General features: G+C 33.5%; 1 protein-coding gene across 15 annotated transcripts in view; it reads right to left on the bottom strand.

Annotated features, from left to right (window-relative positions):
- The window catches only part of LOC116344873 (neurobeachin), a 143171-nt gene that overhangs the window by 76216 nt on the left and 50328 nt on the right, over positions 1 to 16627 (bottom strand). For 5 of the 15 annotated variants that reach the window (XM_031773701.1, XM_031773700.1, XM_031773704.1 and 2 more), the window contains exon 1: positions 4567 to 4908. The exons of 5 other annotated variants lie outside the window; for them this stretch is intronic. In XM_031773701.1, the coding sequence (XP_031629561.1) occupies positions 4567 to 4776 (210 nt within the window). In that variant the 5' untranslated portion in view covers positions 4777 to 4908. Of the gene's footprint in view, positions 1 to 4566; positions 4911 to 16627 lie in introns of those variants that run through there. 5 more of the 15 variants (XM_031773695.1, XM_031773693.1, XM_031773696.1 and 2 more) reach the window with 4 other exon arrangements.

The raw sequence follows: 16627 nt of genomic DNA on the forward strand, positions 1-16627 counted from the left end.
TGAAATAATATTCATCAGAATTTATCTACATATTGGTACATTGTTGTACTCAATACAAATCAAGAGTCATTTGCAAACTGTAGCAAAATATGAATTGAATTTCAAATTGTTACATGTCATTCAGTTAATTGTTAAATTTGGCATTTTGGAATATGACACGTGTGAGGGCTTTCATTCAATTCGAGAAAATATTGAGTTGTCGTTTGTTCAAAATATACCATAAATTTCTGTGCAAATGTTCACAAAACGACATTCATTCGATTTCAATGTAGACAGAGAGAAAGCGAGAGTCGGAAAGAGGAAAAAAAATGTGTATAAAATTGATTAAATTAGCCAAAATCATTACAGTTCGATAAATTGTTTTGGTAAACAAACGCACATTAAACACATCTAGAATTCAATGAAGCATTCAACGCAAAGCCCAAAATCGAAATTGACCCAAATTAAAATTAATAACTTTATAACCCTTTTTGCGTCAATCGATTGAGCGCTTGATTTGTAGGTCTTGAGTAAAATTACAAATCAATCAAGTGGTTGTTGTTTCTAAGCAGCAATAGTATAATTTGATTTATGGACTAGGATTACAACATGCGTGAATTCGAGCTATTGTATCCTAATGCCTAATTGTTTGGCACACAAATTAATACTTAGGACAATATTGAAGAAGTGGATGTAGCGTATGCATATATCATAGGCATCATAAATATGAAAAAGCGAAATTCGTTCATGTTCGTTCTTAACAAAATAACAAACAACACTTAACTTCTACCATCATATTTACATGGACGCCTTTCAATGGAGATTTATTGGGTATCCGCTGTGCAATCAATAAGTTTTCAGTCCTTGCAGGCAGTTATTATCAGTTACTCGAAATCTTGATTAAGAGTAAATACTATGAGGTTGAAGTAACTTTCGTATCAAATCGTAATCAATTCGCCATTTTTCCCGCCACGGGTGTTCTTTATTGAAAAGATACAAATGGTCATAAAGAGGGGCAAAAAAATATTCGACAAAAACAGTTCCAATCGCGTCTTATATTGATATCGACGAATTTCATAAAACTTTGCTTACTCTAAAAAGCATCTTCATGAAGTAAGTAGACGTTTCGCGCACAAATAATCCACTTAACTACATTATGTTCGATTTTCAATGGAAGTTATCTTAGCAATACAACTGAAGACTGGAGAGTAAGGAAAAAAACGGGAGAGAAAAATATATGATATTTTCAGCATGGGCCTTTTATTAGCTATTTTGTTGTTAATCTATTTTATGCATTCGAACACAGCAAACTTGGAAATTTCATGTAATTCTTTTTCGAAAAACGAACAAAAAAGAAATATGGACCTAATCAAATTCGATGGAATCAAAATGAGTTCTGTATTTGTTTCGTGCCTTCGCGTTCTTTCATGCACACAAAGCAAACGAGAGAAAGCCATGTAGTTATTTTCTTTTTATTCTATTTTCGTTCGATGTTATGCTCCTTTTTGTTATTGACGTTGTGTTGATTATTGACAAAGTTTTGGAATACACAGACACATATACAGTCAAAGCAGGACGGATATCGGCGCGTGTTCAAAAACAACATCATCGAAAAAATAGCTGTTATAGAAAGTTTTCAATAGAATTCCAATCTTGTGCCAATTTCATGCTTGCACACGTTAAATACAATTGAATTTGGATTGGGTGTTTAGAATAGCTGTGGGTCAGCTACTTTGGTCGGTGGGAGAAAAGCACAAAATGTATATAAAAGTTTGATTTTTTCGCTTGTTATTTGTTGGTTCCAACATCCGAATGAATGAATGAATAAACTTGAGAAAATGTTGTTTAGACATTCGTTAAGTACACTTGTGACTACTCTCGATTGCAGTGAGTTCAATCGAATTTTTTTTGCTGTTTGAATGTACTTTTTTACGCTTGTTGTATTGATAAACATCAATTCAGCAATCCAGTGTTTCCTTTGTGGTGGTTATACTTTATTGAATTCATCGGTTTTAAGCGCAAGTATTTTTTTTCATTCATTTCGATGGAAAGGGAAACCGAATCGAACAACATTTTCACAGTGTTCAATTTATCGTGATAGCTCATTGGCATTGCGAATGACACTCATGGAAAATATAATATCCTATTCGGAAATCAAGTATTTCATGCTCTTCAGTTGCAAATAAATCATATTTTCCGTTTTTAAGATGCACCAAAAAAATAGTTTGCAAAATATACATGGAATAGCAGTGTTTTTGACGCAATCGCTGATATTGCTATAATTGAAACCACCCGGTTATTTAATGAGAAATTGAACAAAACATTACTCAGTTGGGTGTAATTTATGTGCTACCCGTAAATTAGTTGAAATTTAAAAAATAATAATTTTTCGCCAAATACACCTAGCATTAACAATGTGTGGTCATCGTTATTTATGAATTGCGTAATTTTTTGTTCGTTATTTTCCATTGTACAATATTTTTATGACGTTATTTCAACACTGACCAGGTCATTGAAGTACAAATGCTCGTTTCGATATGCGCATGTCCCGTGGCGAGTGTTGTGTATGTCAATTTAAAAATGCTTAAAACATCTCTTCATCGTCATCATCAAGAAATGAGCTTGAACAAGAGGCAACAACAGAAAAACACCCAACAAAAACTCCACTGAATGCAAAGGTCAAAAACTGGCCAAGTAACGATGAGACGCGAGAGGAGAGGGCGGGGTGAGAGAAGGCAAACAGAGGACAATATGATGACGAAAAAATGCCACAGTTTTTATTCAAATTCCCATTGTTAAGTTGGTAAATGCAATTTGTGCGCGGAATCAGTGATTTATGCATTCGTGTTGTGCTGCGAAAAGTGTGTTTGAATGCAGTTTTCTATCAACAAACTTCAGCCCACACTTTGCCGTTGTTTGAGTTGGATTCAGGTACTTTGTATTATTATTATTTTTTTGTTGAAAGGAATCTCCAATTTCATATTTTGCATAATTTTCCAGCTTTTTTACCGCAAACATGAGAATTTCTCCATTGCCTTTCCGCGATTATCCACAGAATTATATAAAAAAAAATTTGTGGATGTAAGATTATAATAGTATTATATTTTGCATAGCATAAAACATCTCGTAAAATTCAATTTCTCTCCTTTCTCATGTGCAACCAAATGAGAAAGGTTAAAATGGAATATAAACTGCTCGACAGCTACATTTCAGTAATATTGCGTGATATTTGTTTTTGGTATGTGACTTCTGAAACTTTGTTGATGAACTTTGGTATATAAAAGAGAAAAAAAGCTCGAAATACTCCAACATAAGTGAATTTGCAAAGTGAAATCCGCACAGAAGAAAAAAAAATCCAAACAGAACATGCGTTTGACATGATGAAAGTGTAAATGGAAAAAAAATTGAACGAAAAAAGCAGAATACAAATTATTGCAACCCTGAGTGCATGCAAATCATCGCACGTGTACGATCATATACAAGATGATGGAAGCACGTAAACGAAACGAAGATGAGATTTTTCCATCGTGTTTTTTTCGTGTTCTTGTTCAAAATGTTCTAGTAGCAAAAATGAAAACCTTTTCGAAACCCAAGAACGTAAAAAAATATTTTAGCATATTTTTTATATTCGATATTCAACGGTGACTGTTTTATTGGAGTTTCTGCCGAACCATATAACATAAAAGCTTCCTGCAATTTTATGCAATTCCGGAAAATTTATTTAAATCCAACTGCATTCGCAAATTGAATATAATCATTGTCTGCATAAATTGAATAGTGGAAAACTTTTAATTGCATTTTAAATTTGTTGCACAAAAAAACCGCTTTTACAGAATTATTTGTCTTTCTTCATCCAATTATTCTGGATCATATACTCAGAGCATACAAATGATCCAATGAAAAAAGAATTCGAGTGAAAAATGTGGAAGGATATTTGACATTTTCACGTTTCGAGCGTGTGGCGTACAAGCTAAATTCGTGCCATTACATAGAATTAGTTTTCTTGATTTGACTTGGCTTGACTTTGAATTGAAGATGTTTCTATAAAAAGTTCACCGTGCGCTTGAACTCCTTTATCAACTATCAACTACGGAAACGCTCACACATTCATCGAAACCAAAGATATATATAACATGGAATGGCCAGAACACACACAACCTTTGGATCTTCGTAAATGTCTTCATTCTTATTCCATTCTTATTCAGTATTGATAGAAGTTTCGAGAACTTTCACGTATGCTTAACACATTAAAGCCATAATTCAACATTTCAACATTTCAACGTTATAACGGTTGCATTTGCAATGGGTTCAACTGCTTGAACTGGTACTTATGATGAAATACTTGCGATTATTGTTGTACAGCATGAGCGCTCACACACAAACTCACACGAGCGCAACATTCCAACAGCATAATAAAAATATAAATGAATGAATGAATTAAACGGCATTCACAAAATGATTTATATGCGAATCAAAGTATTGGCAATAGATAGAATTTTCAATTAGATTGTGAACATTACACAAACTTCTCCATTTAATATGGTTATTATAATTTTTTTTTGTTTATAAAAACGTTTTGGAACTTACCGAAAACGCTTTGAGAAAAACGAGACATTGAATAATGCCTTCCATTGTATCGCCAGTTAGACAAAATGTACCAGTTAGATGACGTCCTTTTCGACCAACAGCTGTGGCTAATGACGCATGCACAAGTGCTCGTCGAGAATTTTCTCCATTACCATTTGGTAAAATTGCCGGCAATGGATTTGCACGTATTATTCGTTCAATTGAGTCCATAGTTCAAGTTGTTGAAAAATTACTTTGCACTGCTTACGTTTTTATGTTTTTATTTTTTTATTATTTTTGCATCAATTTTTCAATGCTGAATTTGTGTATGTGTGTATTTATGTCAATGTGCGACTGAATTCACTGAAATTGACGAGAATATTTCATTTCCCTAAACACACAATAATTGTTCATAATGTTTGGTTATTAATTTTGGCTTCACTTTATTAGTTTTAGCACCAATTGTCTTTAATTTTTCAATTTATGCCAAATTTTGGAATTTTCAATGATTTTTTTTTATTATTATTGCCTTTTCAGTTTATCGTTCCAAAATCTCATTCTGTCAAATGAAAAAAATTAATCCATAAATTAGATCACTGTGTTCGTCGTTTCCACAAAATATTAAATGATTAGATGAACAAAATTCCAAACGAAATCGGAAACAATAAATCATTTGTGTGGTTGATATAAACTACAGATAGGTATATCAATTTTGCCAATTTGACTGGGATAACTTGAGATTAATTACTCTTTGGGATTATATATAATTTTTATCTTGGAAATTGTACATTTTTTCTTTATAAATTAAATTGCAAACAACAATGGGTGACGTGAATTTAATACAATGATGTTTTTTTTTTAATTTTTTTTATTTACATACAATTTGAAATCAAAAAAATCATAATTCGGATTTCCGATGTGAACAACCATCAGAGATCATGGATCAGTCGTAATTTAATAAATTCATTATGCTGTTTTAAACATCTTTCTAAATCATTCTCAAAAGTAGTAATCAAATGACGGCATATGTTGTGAATACATAAATTTATATTGTTCAATTTGACTTTAGTTGATTTTGTATATAATTGGCTGAGAAAGTTAATCTATGTAATTTTTCGTTAACGAGTTTCGAAGAAAACGCTCGTTTCATTCATGTTATGCTATAACCATAAGTAAGTCACGGCTAATAATAGCTTGGTGATGAAAACGATGCAACGAACGTGCGATAAAAAAGATAATACGTGATTGTCACCCACGGTAAATGTTGAAAATGTGGTCCGTGAAACCAATTTGGACACGACTGTAAATATGAATTTATTAGGAACGAAGTCCCAACTCAACAGAAAAAAAAAACAACAACAATAACAAATTAAACGATGTTACCTCAGAATCACCATAAACACAAACTAATCACAATGCTCTTGGTTCTCGAAAAGTTTGTCGTATAGAAACGATTATGCAACGGTAGTAAATTCGTCATTATTTGAACACAATAAAAACATGATGTAGACGTCAGATTTTGTAAAATCTGTTTTGGTTGGCGCTTTAAACGTTGAGTTTGAATGTTTAATGAATTATGTAATAAGTCTTGTAGTCTACGTTGGGATTAGGTGGTGGCTAAAGCCGAAGGAAAGAGTGTTATTCAAGTACCGTTCGGCATTGTTTGTTTGCTGTGTATACTGCATTTGGGATGTGTAAAACAGAACGAATTTTGTACCCAGTCACTTTAGATTATACGGAGGAAAAACCTCATGTGAATTATTTAATAGCAAAAACTAATCGTATTCCATGTTATAAAACGACATATGCATGTAGTTTTGTGTCACCATAATGAAGTACTTAAAAAAACCAAAGTAAGCAATCAACTAAACCAAAGCGGAGAATACAACCTGAAGGTATACATTGCTGCGTACGCCTTCTCGCACATATCGAAATACAAGCGCGAAACTGAACACCACATTCAGATTGTACGGTGAAAATAAGAAAATGGCACAACTAGTTCTTCTTCTTCTGTTTCATTTGATCTGAGCGAATCAATAGGGAACGACGACGGATATGGTTTGGTTGAAAGGCACTAAAATATGCATGAGAACGTTAAAATATGCACGAAGAGTTTAGTGGAAATTCGCGTTGTTATGGGATGCGATTTGCATATACGATCGCTTCACTTGACGTCTCTGTACAAGCGACGATGGTGTTGTTGTGGGTGTCATTTCAATTTTAAACTATGCCAAGCATGTGTCACACCGAACGATTTCTTTGATTTATTGGGATACTTTTGACGTATGTGTTTGTGTGTGTGAGAGTAATTTTATTTTAGTGTGCGGTTGACTTGTGTACCATTAATTATAATCATAGCATCAACCGTAATTATGAATCCCGTCTGTCATGTCAAAATTAAATGCATACCTATGGGTGGTGATATCGATTATGTTTGACATGCTGCAATGTCCCAAGCTGTCAAATTGAACGATACGTTTGACCTTTTTGACGCTGGCACACACATACACATATATACACAAATACACGGCTACGACACGAATATTAGAACATATTACTCGTACAAATCCAGAAAATGGCGAAAGATTAAAATGACTACTGAATTTTATCATCAAATAAAAAAGTCTAACGTGGCCAAATTAAAAAGGGAAAAAAGTCCAAAACATATCGTACGATATTGTTTAGACAAAAGCACTCACATCCAACAACAAAAATATAACAAAAAAGAATAAAATCCAGGAACATACATACATTAAGACTAATGTTCCATGAACACAATGCATTCTCTATATTCTAAAATGGCAAAAGTACAAACTCATGTAAAATATTTCGAAAAGCCAAATCCGTAAATGTAAACTTCATGTTTTCCTATCTTGTATGTATGCTATTTGTTTTTTGGCTTGCAATGAAAGTTCGCATCATCAAATCTAGGATTTTACACATTCGCACAAAAGCCCAGGCACATATTTGATTGTGAATTTTGCTCGTCTACACAAGCATAACTTATCTCTTGCATTTGCTTTGCCAACATCCACCACCGCCCGTAAAAAAAATATTTGCATATAACACATGCAGTAAAACAAAGCTTCATAAAGTACAGTGAATACATCTTCACTAGCTGAAAATGGATCAGGTGTGGTGCAATGTAAATCTAGTGTTGGCAAGCCCACATAGCAATTGAATGGGCTCCTTATGGTTTGTCATTTTTTTTATGGTTCAAACTCAACATTTTTATCATGCAAAATAATACTGACTTTAACGAACCATTACTGAAACAGGAGAAAAATAAAATCATCAATCCCAACTGTTCAAAATTGAAAATAGCTTGAAAATGATTTTTGCAATATTAATGAATATTATCTTCTGTTTGAGCGAAATCGATTTGCATTGAAATTGCTTCGACTAATCATAATGAATCCCGTGATTTGATGGCGCAATAAGCATACAAGCTTTTGGTGGATACACTCAAAAAGCAGTTTAATTCCATCGACGAGATCTACTTTGGGTGTTGAGTTCAATTCCATTGTGTGGGACTAATATCTTTCTGCATCTATCGTTGCGAATATATTCATGGCGCATCCATTAAGATAACAGTAATACACATTAGCCACTCGTTCATTCGTTTTGTGAATATTAATCCGAAATGGCTGTTGAAATTACGAACTGAATTGTATGCTCTGCGATTATGATAATTGTATAATACATAGATAAGTTCAAGTTCGTGCAGGTGAAGCATGAACAAAAACAGCCAACATTTTCAAACAAAAAAAAACGGCACCAACGCATAATGAAAGCATTCATATTCAATAGCAAGTATTTATACATGTATGTGTGTGTGTTTCTTGTTAAAATCATCAAAACGCATGAAAGCCCATCGCTTTTGCTTATGCATATGTGCTCAAGCTTTCGTAATCTTTGTGTAAGCTTAAAAGGCTTATGAAAATGAATTACTCTATGTAGTCGAGCAAGTGCACAGCACGGATCTCGAATACATTTTTTCCCTCCGGTTTTATTTTGCAATTTAATTCACTTCGAAGGGAAGTGAAGTAAGCTCATAAAGACAATATGAATCGAGGATAATAGAATATTGTGCGCTCATTTAAAATATTATTTACAAATTGTTTGAATGTTGCTTATACACAATTGCATTTCATCGTACCAAATTGCACAACAGCATGCCACATTAGTTCGCACTAATCCTCCATAAACGATGTTTTCTTTCTGCTCCTTGCGAAATGCTTGCGCCACCACGACACCAATGCCAGATCATTCTATTTTATCTTTGTGTTTGTTTACAAAACTGAATTCGGTTTTGTCATGTGTATACACAACTGGCAGCTTATTAAGCAAAACAATGCTTATTACGTCGCATTGCTTAAATTCTAAATTGAAATTAAACGGCAGCTTTTTTGCACACAAATGCAGCATTTTGTGCTTAGGTGAATTCGCAATATCCATGTCAAAGCTAATGAAATTGGAATATGCATTTTGTTTCATTGAAAAGCCGGCAATTCGATTTGGTTTTACTCAATCGATTTCAATCTATTTTCTCACATAAATTATACCCGGGTTACTGTAAATCAATTTGATATGCGTCGTTGAGAGAAGCATTGTCGTAAAATTCAATTCGTTTAAGTATACACATTGAGTTGATAAATCATCGTCGATGCAACCTAATAATTAAACCGAAATGAAACAATAACGGATTCGCAAAAACAAACTACTCACTATTCCGAAACACAATTAAACATTGACAAAGGGAGAGAGTTTCACATATTTCATTGTAAATGCGTTTGTGTAGTCGGTTTGTTTATTTTTGTATTTATGTAAATGTTGCTGCATTATTGTATCATTTGGAACGAAAATGTGTTTTTTTTTTGTGAACAAGAGTTTTGGCCCTCAAAGCTTATATTTCCCATACGCATTTGAATTCGAATGCCAAATGTAACAAGCTCTTTGAATCAAAGTAATAAACTTTTTTTTTTATTGCAGATCAAAAAATGAACACCGATAAACATGTACGAAGAAAATCTAGAAGAAAATACGCACATCACGTTCGAATGAATGTAGTTAAATGAGGATATACACTTTAAGCGATTTCATGACCAAATCTTGAACTGTTCTAATGAAAAAAAGTTCTAAATGGCATTATCGCCGCACACTTTCCAACCTCACCATATATAACATGATTTTGATTTGAGAAATAAGTTTTCTTCTCAATTTAACTTCATATATGAACAAGTGAATTTCCTTTTAGTCAGCTTTTTTTTTTGCTACAATCTAAGGCATCATTTTTCCAATCCCTCTAGTTCATATCCATTGAAATGAAGCAGCAGTAACCTGCTTTCCATCGAATGAAGTAGAAAAGGATGAAACCCTTTATTTTGACGAAATCTTATCAATTTCTGAAAATATTTCCAGTGTACCGACAACAATGACGCAATCCCTTTTTTTGTGATTCTTGTTGTTCCTTAGAAAGAAGAGAGAGAGAAAAAAGAGATAATTGTCGGAAACACTTTGAATGGAAATGTTTATGATTGCTTTTTATGAATGTATGGCATATTTTTGAAAGCGCATGTTCCTGTGTAATTCAACACAAACGAACTGATTTACTGATAGCAAAAATTGTGTGTGCTTGGGGCGATACACAACATCAAACGATACACATATGTTGCACATGAATTATATAAAATAGAAACAGTGTAGCCGTAGCAAGCATGATGAACGTTGACACGCTAATACAGAAATGTTGTTCTTTTAATGTTTTCGCTTTTGCTTTTGTAGTTTTCTCTTTTGTCGGGAAACCTATGCTAATCATAAGCATCCAATATCAGCTACTTTAGCACGTCGAACCGTCTGAACCATCTCAGAGCTCGAAGTGAAAAACCGTTTTTTTTTTTCGTTATTGTGTTTGTCTGTTTTTTCTCTCTTCTTCTAAATATAAGTCGTTCTAAATCGAAGATACCAACATTCTGCTGTATTATTTGTGTGCGGCATGTTGCTTCTCACTATTTCATTACACAGAATGAATTTGAGCATGCGCTTGCGTTTTCATGATAGAGTGCATTTTATTATATCATTGATATCGTATAGGTAAATGCCTTGAGCCACGAAATGTATGTTGCCTGGTTTGGTGTAAAAATACAGTGTTGGTTATAAAATGTCATCATCATTGGGTGTCATGCTCTCTTTCCTTTATTGAAAGCTTACGTTGCACACACACACACATTCAATACGTGAACAAGTGAAGTACATAATATGTAAACAGTGCAAAAACTATGTAAGGTATCGTGCGGCGTCAGGTACACTTATGGATGTTATTAAGCACTGCTTCCCTATATAGTCGTTTGCTTGTGCTCTGCTTTTTTCTCACTCTCTTCGTATCCTGTATACTATATGTGTGTGTGTTTGTATATTATTTTCTTGCCGCAACTGCCGATCCCTTTTATTTATCTCCGTTGATGCTGGAAAATGCGATAATACGTTTTTCCATTTTATTCAAATTCCATACTTTTCTTTTTGATGACACAATAAATGGTTGAGACGCACTTGAGCGTGCTTACAAAAGTGGTGGAAAAAAAATAAACACGGCAAGAATGCCTGTTATTTTGAATGTTATAAAATGGAAATATTTATTTATGCATGGCAACTACTTAGAATTGAATAGATGGAAATCGACGCGATTATTCCATCTTCAATATATGTGTATCGGAAAACTCTTTTGTGGTTGCATCACTTTGGGAGTTGGGCGCTGTGATCAATAGCTTCAAAGCTGCCAGGTTTATGCGATACATTAAATACAAGATTCCTGTTTATGTATCGACTTTACGCCTAGCTTTACGCGTAGAAATCTCATCACTTACATTATTATTCATTCATCGTTCGTTTTTTTATTTCAAAACGTTTAGCAAAAACAGCGTATCAACGGCGGAATGTTTGATTTTCCTCAATGCAATGTTGATCCGATGATGCTATTGGATTTTCCAGTAATTGGCTAACGTAGATTATACGAACCGGAAATATTGAAAAAAAAAAAAAACACCCCAGGATTCATCAAACGATTTAAAATGCATCCGCTTTGAAATTTAACATCGTTGACTCATTTACTGTAATTAATTTTTCTTCGAATATTGTTTCAAACACAAATGTTCGTTCATTATACTGGTTTGTAGGTCAAATTTATATGTTCTCACTTTTGCAAGGCTCATTTCAATTGAAACGTATAATTCTTATCTTTGATTGGATCATTTTGCATAAGTAAAACAAAATACGATTTTCATTGTCTGTGAATAATATACATCTTTATCTTTGAAATATCCCTTCGCCCGTGTTTTTTCGAAAATAAAAACCATCAGATAAGATTTGACAATCCATGCTACATAGGAAAACATTGAATTTGGCCTTTCGGCGATATTCCAAATGATGAGATGTATGTGTTTCTTTCAATCTTTGTTTCGATTGCAAATAAATTGATTATAAAAATATTCACAGATTAACATCTACGAATAAAAGTCTCGTCGGACCCATCCGAATATATGCTTGGGATCGGTGCCTGCGTTCAAAAAGAATGTAAATGTAAAAGTTGAAAAAAAAGTTCGATAAAGTATATGCGCGATTTGAATAAAAAAGCAGCATAACGGAAAACTTTTAGATTACGCATGAAGAACAACAGAAAAATCGCACCTCATCCCCCCAAAAAAAGAGGCAACAAAACAAAATGTGTCTTAAGCAAAACAAGCGGACGCGGTTTCAGTTGGATTTGAGCGAATCGAAACCGGAATAACATTAAGCCACCAACAAAAAAAACACAACGATACTTTTCTTGATTTTGATGGATCCATAAAATAATACGTAAAACTCTCAAGCAGGTTATATATGGTAAAACAGATTTATGAACCTTATATATTCAATTTTTTTTTCAGAGGAGTTCCTTGTTCGCACTCACTCACGTATTCATCTCGCATTGCTGTATATGTTTGACTTCAATATTGACGTTAACTTGATAGTAGCATGCGAAAATCCAATGTTATACGGTTGATATTTGTTTCAATATAACTTTGTGGTTTCGCATCTTGGCAGTGAAACGTACCGTAAGCAATAAATTTACAGATTTATCAATTTTTGATATTGTTATATAATTAATTTACCGCAACAATGCTTTCATGAGTTCCTTATTTTGCTGCGAGATTTACAAATGTTCACCACTTAAATATTGGTAGCTAAAGTCGTTCACTCAGTATGCTGACCAATAGCATTTTTATGGCAATTTCTTGTGAAGGAGCTCTCGCATCGCATCGGAATTCTATGCTTCAAAGAACGACATAGTAACTATGTTAATTTCACATACAATTCCAATTATGTCGGAAACAAATTAACAATGAATGTAGATCTTTCCAGGAAGTCATAGGCAAAAAAATACATATAAGCGTCCAAGATGAAAGAGAAAACAATGGTTTTGTAATTTGAAGCAATCGAAATGTGTAAATCGTGCTGTTTCGAAGCTGTTGTACTGTGAGACACACACACAAAAAAGAGAAAAATGGTTTCACATTTTGAACAATTTACTGAAAATTGTTTTATTTCCACATTTCTTTCTCCACTCCACCGCTTTCAAATGCCGACTATTGAATCCATGCTTTAAGTCTGTCTGTTCAAGACTCTGTTGTGCAATATTTACAAACAGCTTTATTTTGTGCTCTGATTCGGTAAAAGATACACTGATGAAACCAATTTCATGACTCACAAACTTCTTGTACGTCGTTTCATTCATTAAAATGTGGCTTATGCGCGGAGAGGGGCGGTTGAGGGTGAGTGCAAATGGTGTAAATTTCATTGGGAGCACTGAAATCCCCGACTAAAATGCAACAACGAATACTTTTAATTCCGTTTTTGTGGCGAGGAACCTTTTTGGATAAAATATGCAATAAAAAAAATCAACTTCTTCTTTTTTACAATTGTGAACGTTTCGTCCGAAGTTTTTTAATTTTACGATTCTTTAACTGGTTTTCGGTAGTTTGGGTTTTCAAATTGTATGGCAACTTTCCGTTTCCATTGGGAAGGCGTACGACTTTCTCTAAAAAAAGAACAGTTTCACTCAGTAAAAAGTTCCCGCATGAGTTTTCAGTTAAAATGAAAAGAGAGATTTCAGTGAATGGGCGAAAAACATTTTAGTTCTCATACATCGAAAATAAACTCTTAATTAAATGAAGGAACGCAGTGAATGACGCAAATAGGATTGAGAAAGATGTTTGATAATGAAATACACAACCATTACCCGAAATTTAAAGCCAGAATTTCATGTTGGCTACGCACTAGCAGGCACACAATGAAACAATGGGAAAAAATCTTTAACATTCACAAAAAAGTATGAGCGAACATTTCTATTGTTTTTGAATATATTTTTCGTTCAAATAACACGATAGAGAAAATATTCAATTATTCTTGGCTCAAAATGAATGGAATGGTATTAAATGCTCTTCTAAAAATCGACCAAACAAAATTCTCAATATTTCATTTTACAATGGAAATTTGGTGCAATGCATTCAGCACACGTCTATGGCTGAGTGCTGAGAAGTATTCAAGTTTGATTGCGTAGTTTGTTCAGAAAATGAACTCCATTTCTTAAGCTCGAGGCAAGCTTTAACTTACTTTTGGTTAAATTAGCATCTGAAAGAGAACAATAATCATTTTTCTTCGTTCACGTTCCGATAGCAATAGCGACAAACTCAAGCAAATAATCTGAAAACTGTGGTAAATTCACGCAGTGCTTGTGAGTGAGTGTTGTTACATTCAATTTCGACTTGATATAAACCACAGGCAGCATCACCACTCCGATCCGGTGGCTGAGAATAGAACAATTTGTGGAACGTCGTTTTCTTCATGGCTTCTACGCTGACTTACACCATGCCTTCCAGACAATTTTTACATATTATAATTCAACTTGGCTCTATTAACGTTTTGTACGAGTGCTTGGAAAAAAAGTTTAATGTGATTTTATGGTTGCTGCGCGAAATCAATCTCGACATTGTGACATCAGAGTCGTGTATCACTGTGGGTAAGGAAATTAAAATCAGAGCACGAGAAAATGTCATTTCCAGCGCTTAATTTGGAAGAGATTGTTATGTCAGAAGACAGAAGCAATCGCAAAGGTGAACATGCCGAAACCAAATTTTCCGATTGGTGCTTTTTGCGCGTTTCATGCCAGCGACATCGACTAAAGCCAATACACTACATTTTAATGGGCAAGCTGTTTTCACGTTCTGCTGTCACGTCAAACTGAACGACGTCTTTTTGATTGATATTTTTGAAATGCAATTAAAATGCTGCAAGTCAAATCAATCCGAATCTTATGCGAAACATCGCACATTGGTAACATCGGGTGTGGATGGCTTGTGATGGAACATTCTTTCAATTATTACGAACTGTTTACGGTTGGTTTTTACTCTGTCCATCGCATTATAGATAGATTTTTTTTTCTTCAATGAATTGAGAGCAGGCAAATAAAGATAGAAATTCAAATCCTTTTCGATCTGAAATTTCTTGTCGTCTTTGCAATGGAAAAAGTTTCAACTTTAAAATTAAATCAAGTATTATTTAGCCGACACATATAACTTTGATGCTGTTCAATGTTCATTTCATTTAAAAATAAATAAATCGATTCTTGGGTATATTTCAATGAAATTATCTATATTTTAACAAGTTTTAATTGTTTCCATAAAATTTTCATTTGCTAATGAATTATGCACTACGAGAGATCAGGTCATTTGAAGGCAAATGGCTTTATTGAATAAATTTTTGACGGACACTTCGAAATATGTTCCAAATTAGATTTTGACGAAATAAATTTAATAATAAAGAGTGCAAAGAGCTATAAATTGGATAAAACTTTATTGTCAAGCATTGGCTACCGTTATTGAACTAAAGCTTACGAAAGCTGCACACATAAGATACATTTAGCATATACAGCAAAGGAAAATGAATAGTAATCCTCAATAAATACAAAAACTATGTACCGCAATTCGATTTTCATATCAAGTTGCCATTCTAGTTGGGTCATTTTAATATCAATACACCCTCCTTTCATATATCAAATCTATTTTGCTCGCACAGTTGATGAAAATCATTCTCACGTGCACAACATTTAACATTCAACATTCAAACACATACATAGCAACATAAAAATGAATCCATTTTCGTTGGCTATCATTTCATTTTTTTATATGCTTCGCTTAATCGTTGTATGAAATGTTCGCAATACAGTATGTGCCAAATGTTTGAATATGAATTTTGTACGAATGTGTGCGCGCTGCAAACAACCTTCTTCACATATATATATTTTTTGGCGCACATAATGTATGTAAATGCCAGTATGAATCGAATATGTACAATGTTTGCGATTTTATGTTCGCATAAATGTGTATGGTATGGAAGCTCACCGTTACCACTATTCAATTCGTTTTTACCATTAAACAACGTAGTCGAAGAAAATTCTGCTAAATATTTACTTGTGCCGAGTGTGTGGCAGAAAAAGAAAACACACACATTTCGCCATAATAATGGTTCCCTAACGCCGAAACATTCATGCTTACGTAAAATGAAGGTCTTTCATCAGGATAAATTATTGTTGTGTGCAAGTAACATGTTCGGTTATATCAAATGTTACTTTATCTCGCTTCTCTGACTGCTAGACATGTGTGTTTCCTATCGTTTTTCTTTATTTTTTTTCATGAATTTAAATATCGTCTCTCTATAGAATGAATGTTATTCGGTTATTACACGTTAAGACACCAAAGAAAAAAAGCAGTGAAAAATGAAAAAAAAAAACCTCTTGATTATCATTATTATTGTTATATTTGATTTATGTCTGACTAAAAACATGACGGGACTACAAAAATTCATCATTTTTTGAATGTAATCATTCGACACACTGACAAAACTAAGGTTATGATTTTGACAACACCGTGTTGTAAATGCTTACATTCCAACGAATGTTGTGAAGTAGCCAACAATTGTTGTCATTGTGAATACGTACAACACGGTTTTGTCAAAATCATAATCTTAGTTTTGACAGTGCACATAATAG

The sequence above is a fragment of the Contarinia nasturtii genome, unplaced genomic scaffold (genome assembly GCF_009176525.2).
Source record: "Contarinia nasturtii isolate CC-2019 unplaced genomic scaffold, AAFC_CNas_1.1 Cnas_scaffold_1182, whole genome shotgun sequence".
Classification (NCBI taxonomy): domain Eukaryota; kingdom Metazoa; phylum Arthropoda; class Insecta; order Diptera; family Cecidomyiidae; genus Contarinia; species Contarinia nasturtii.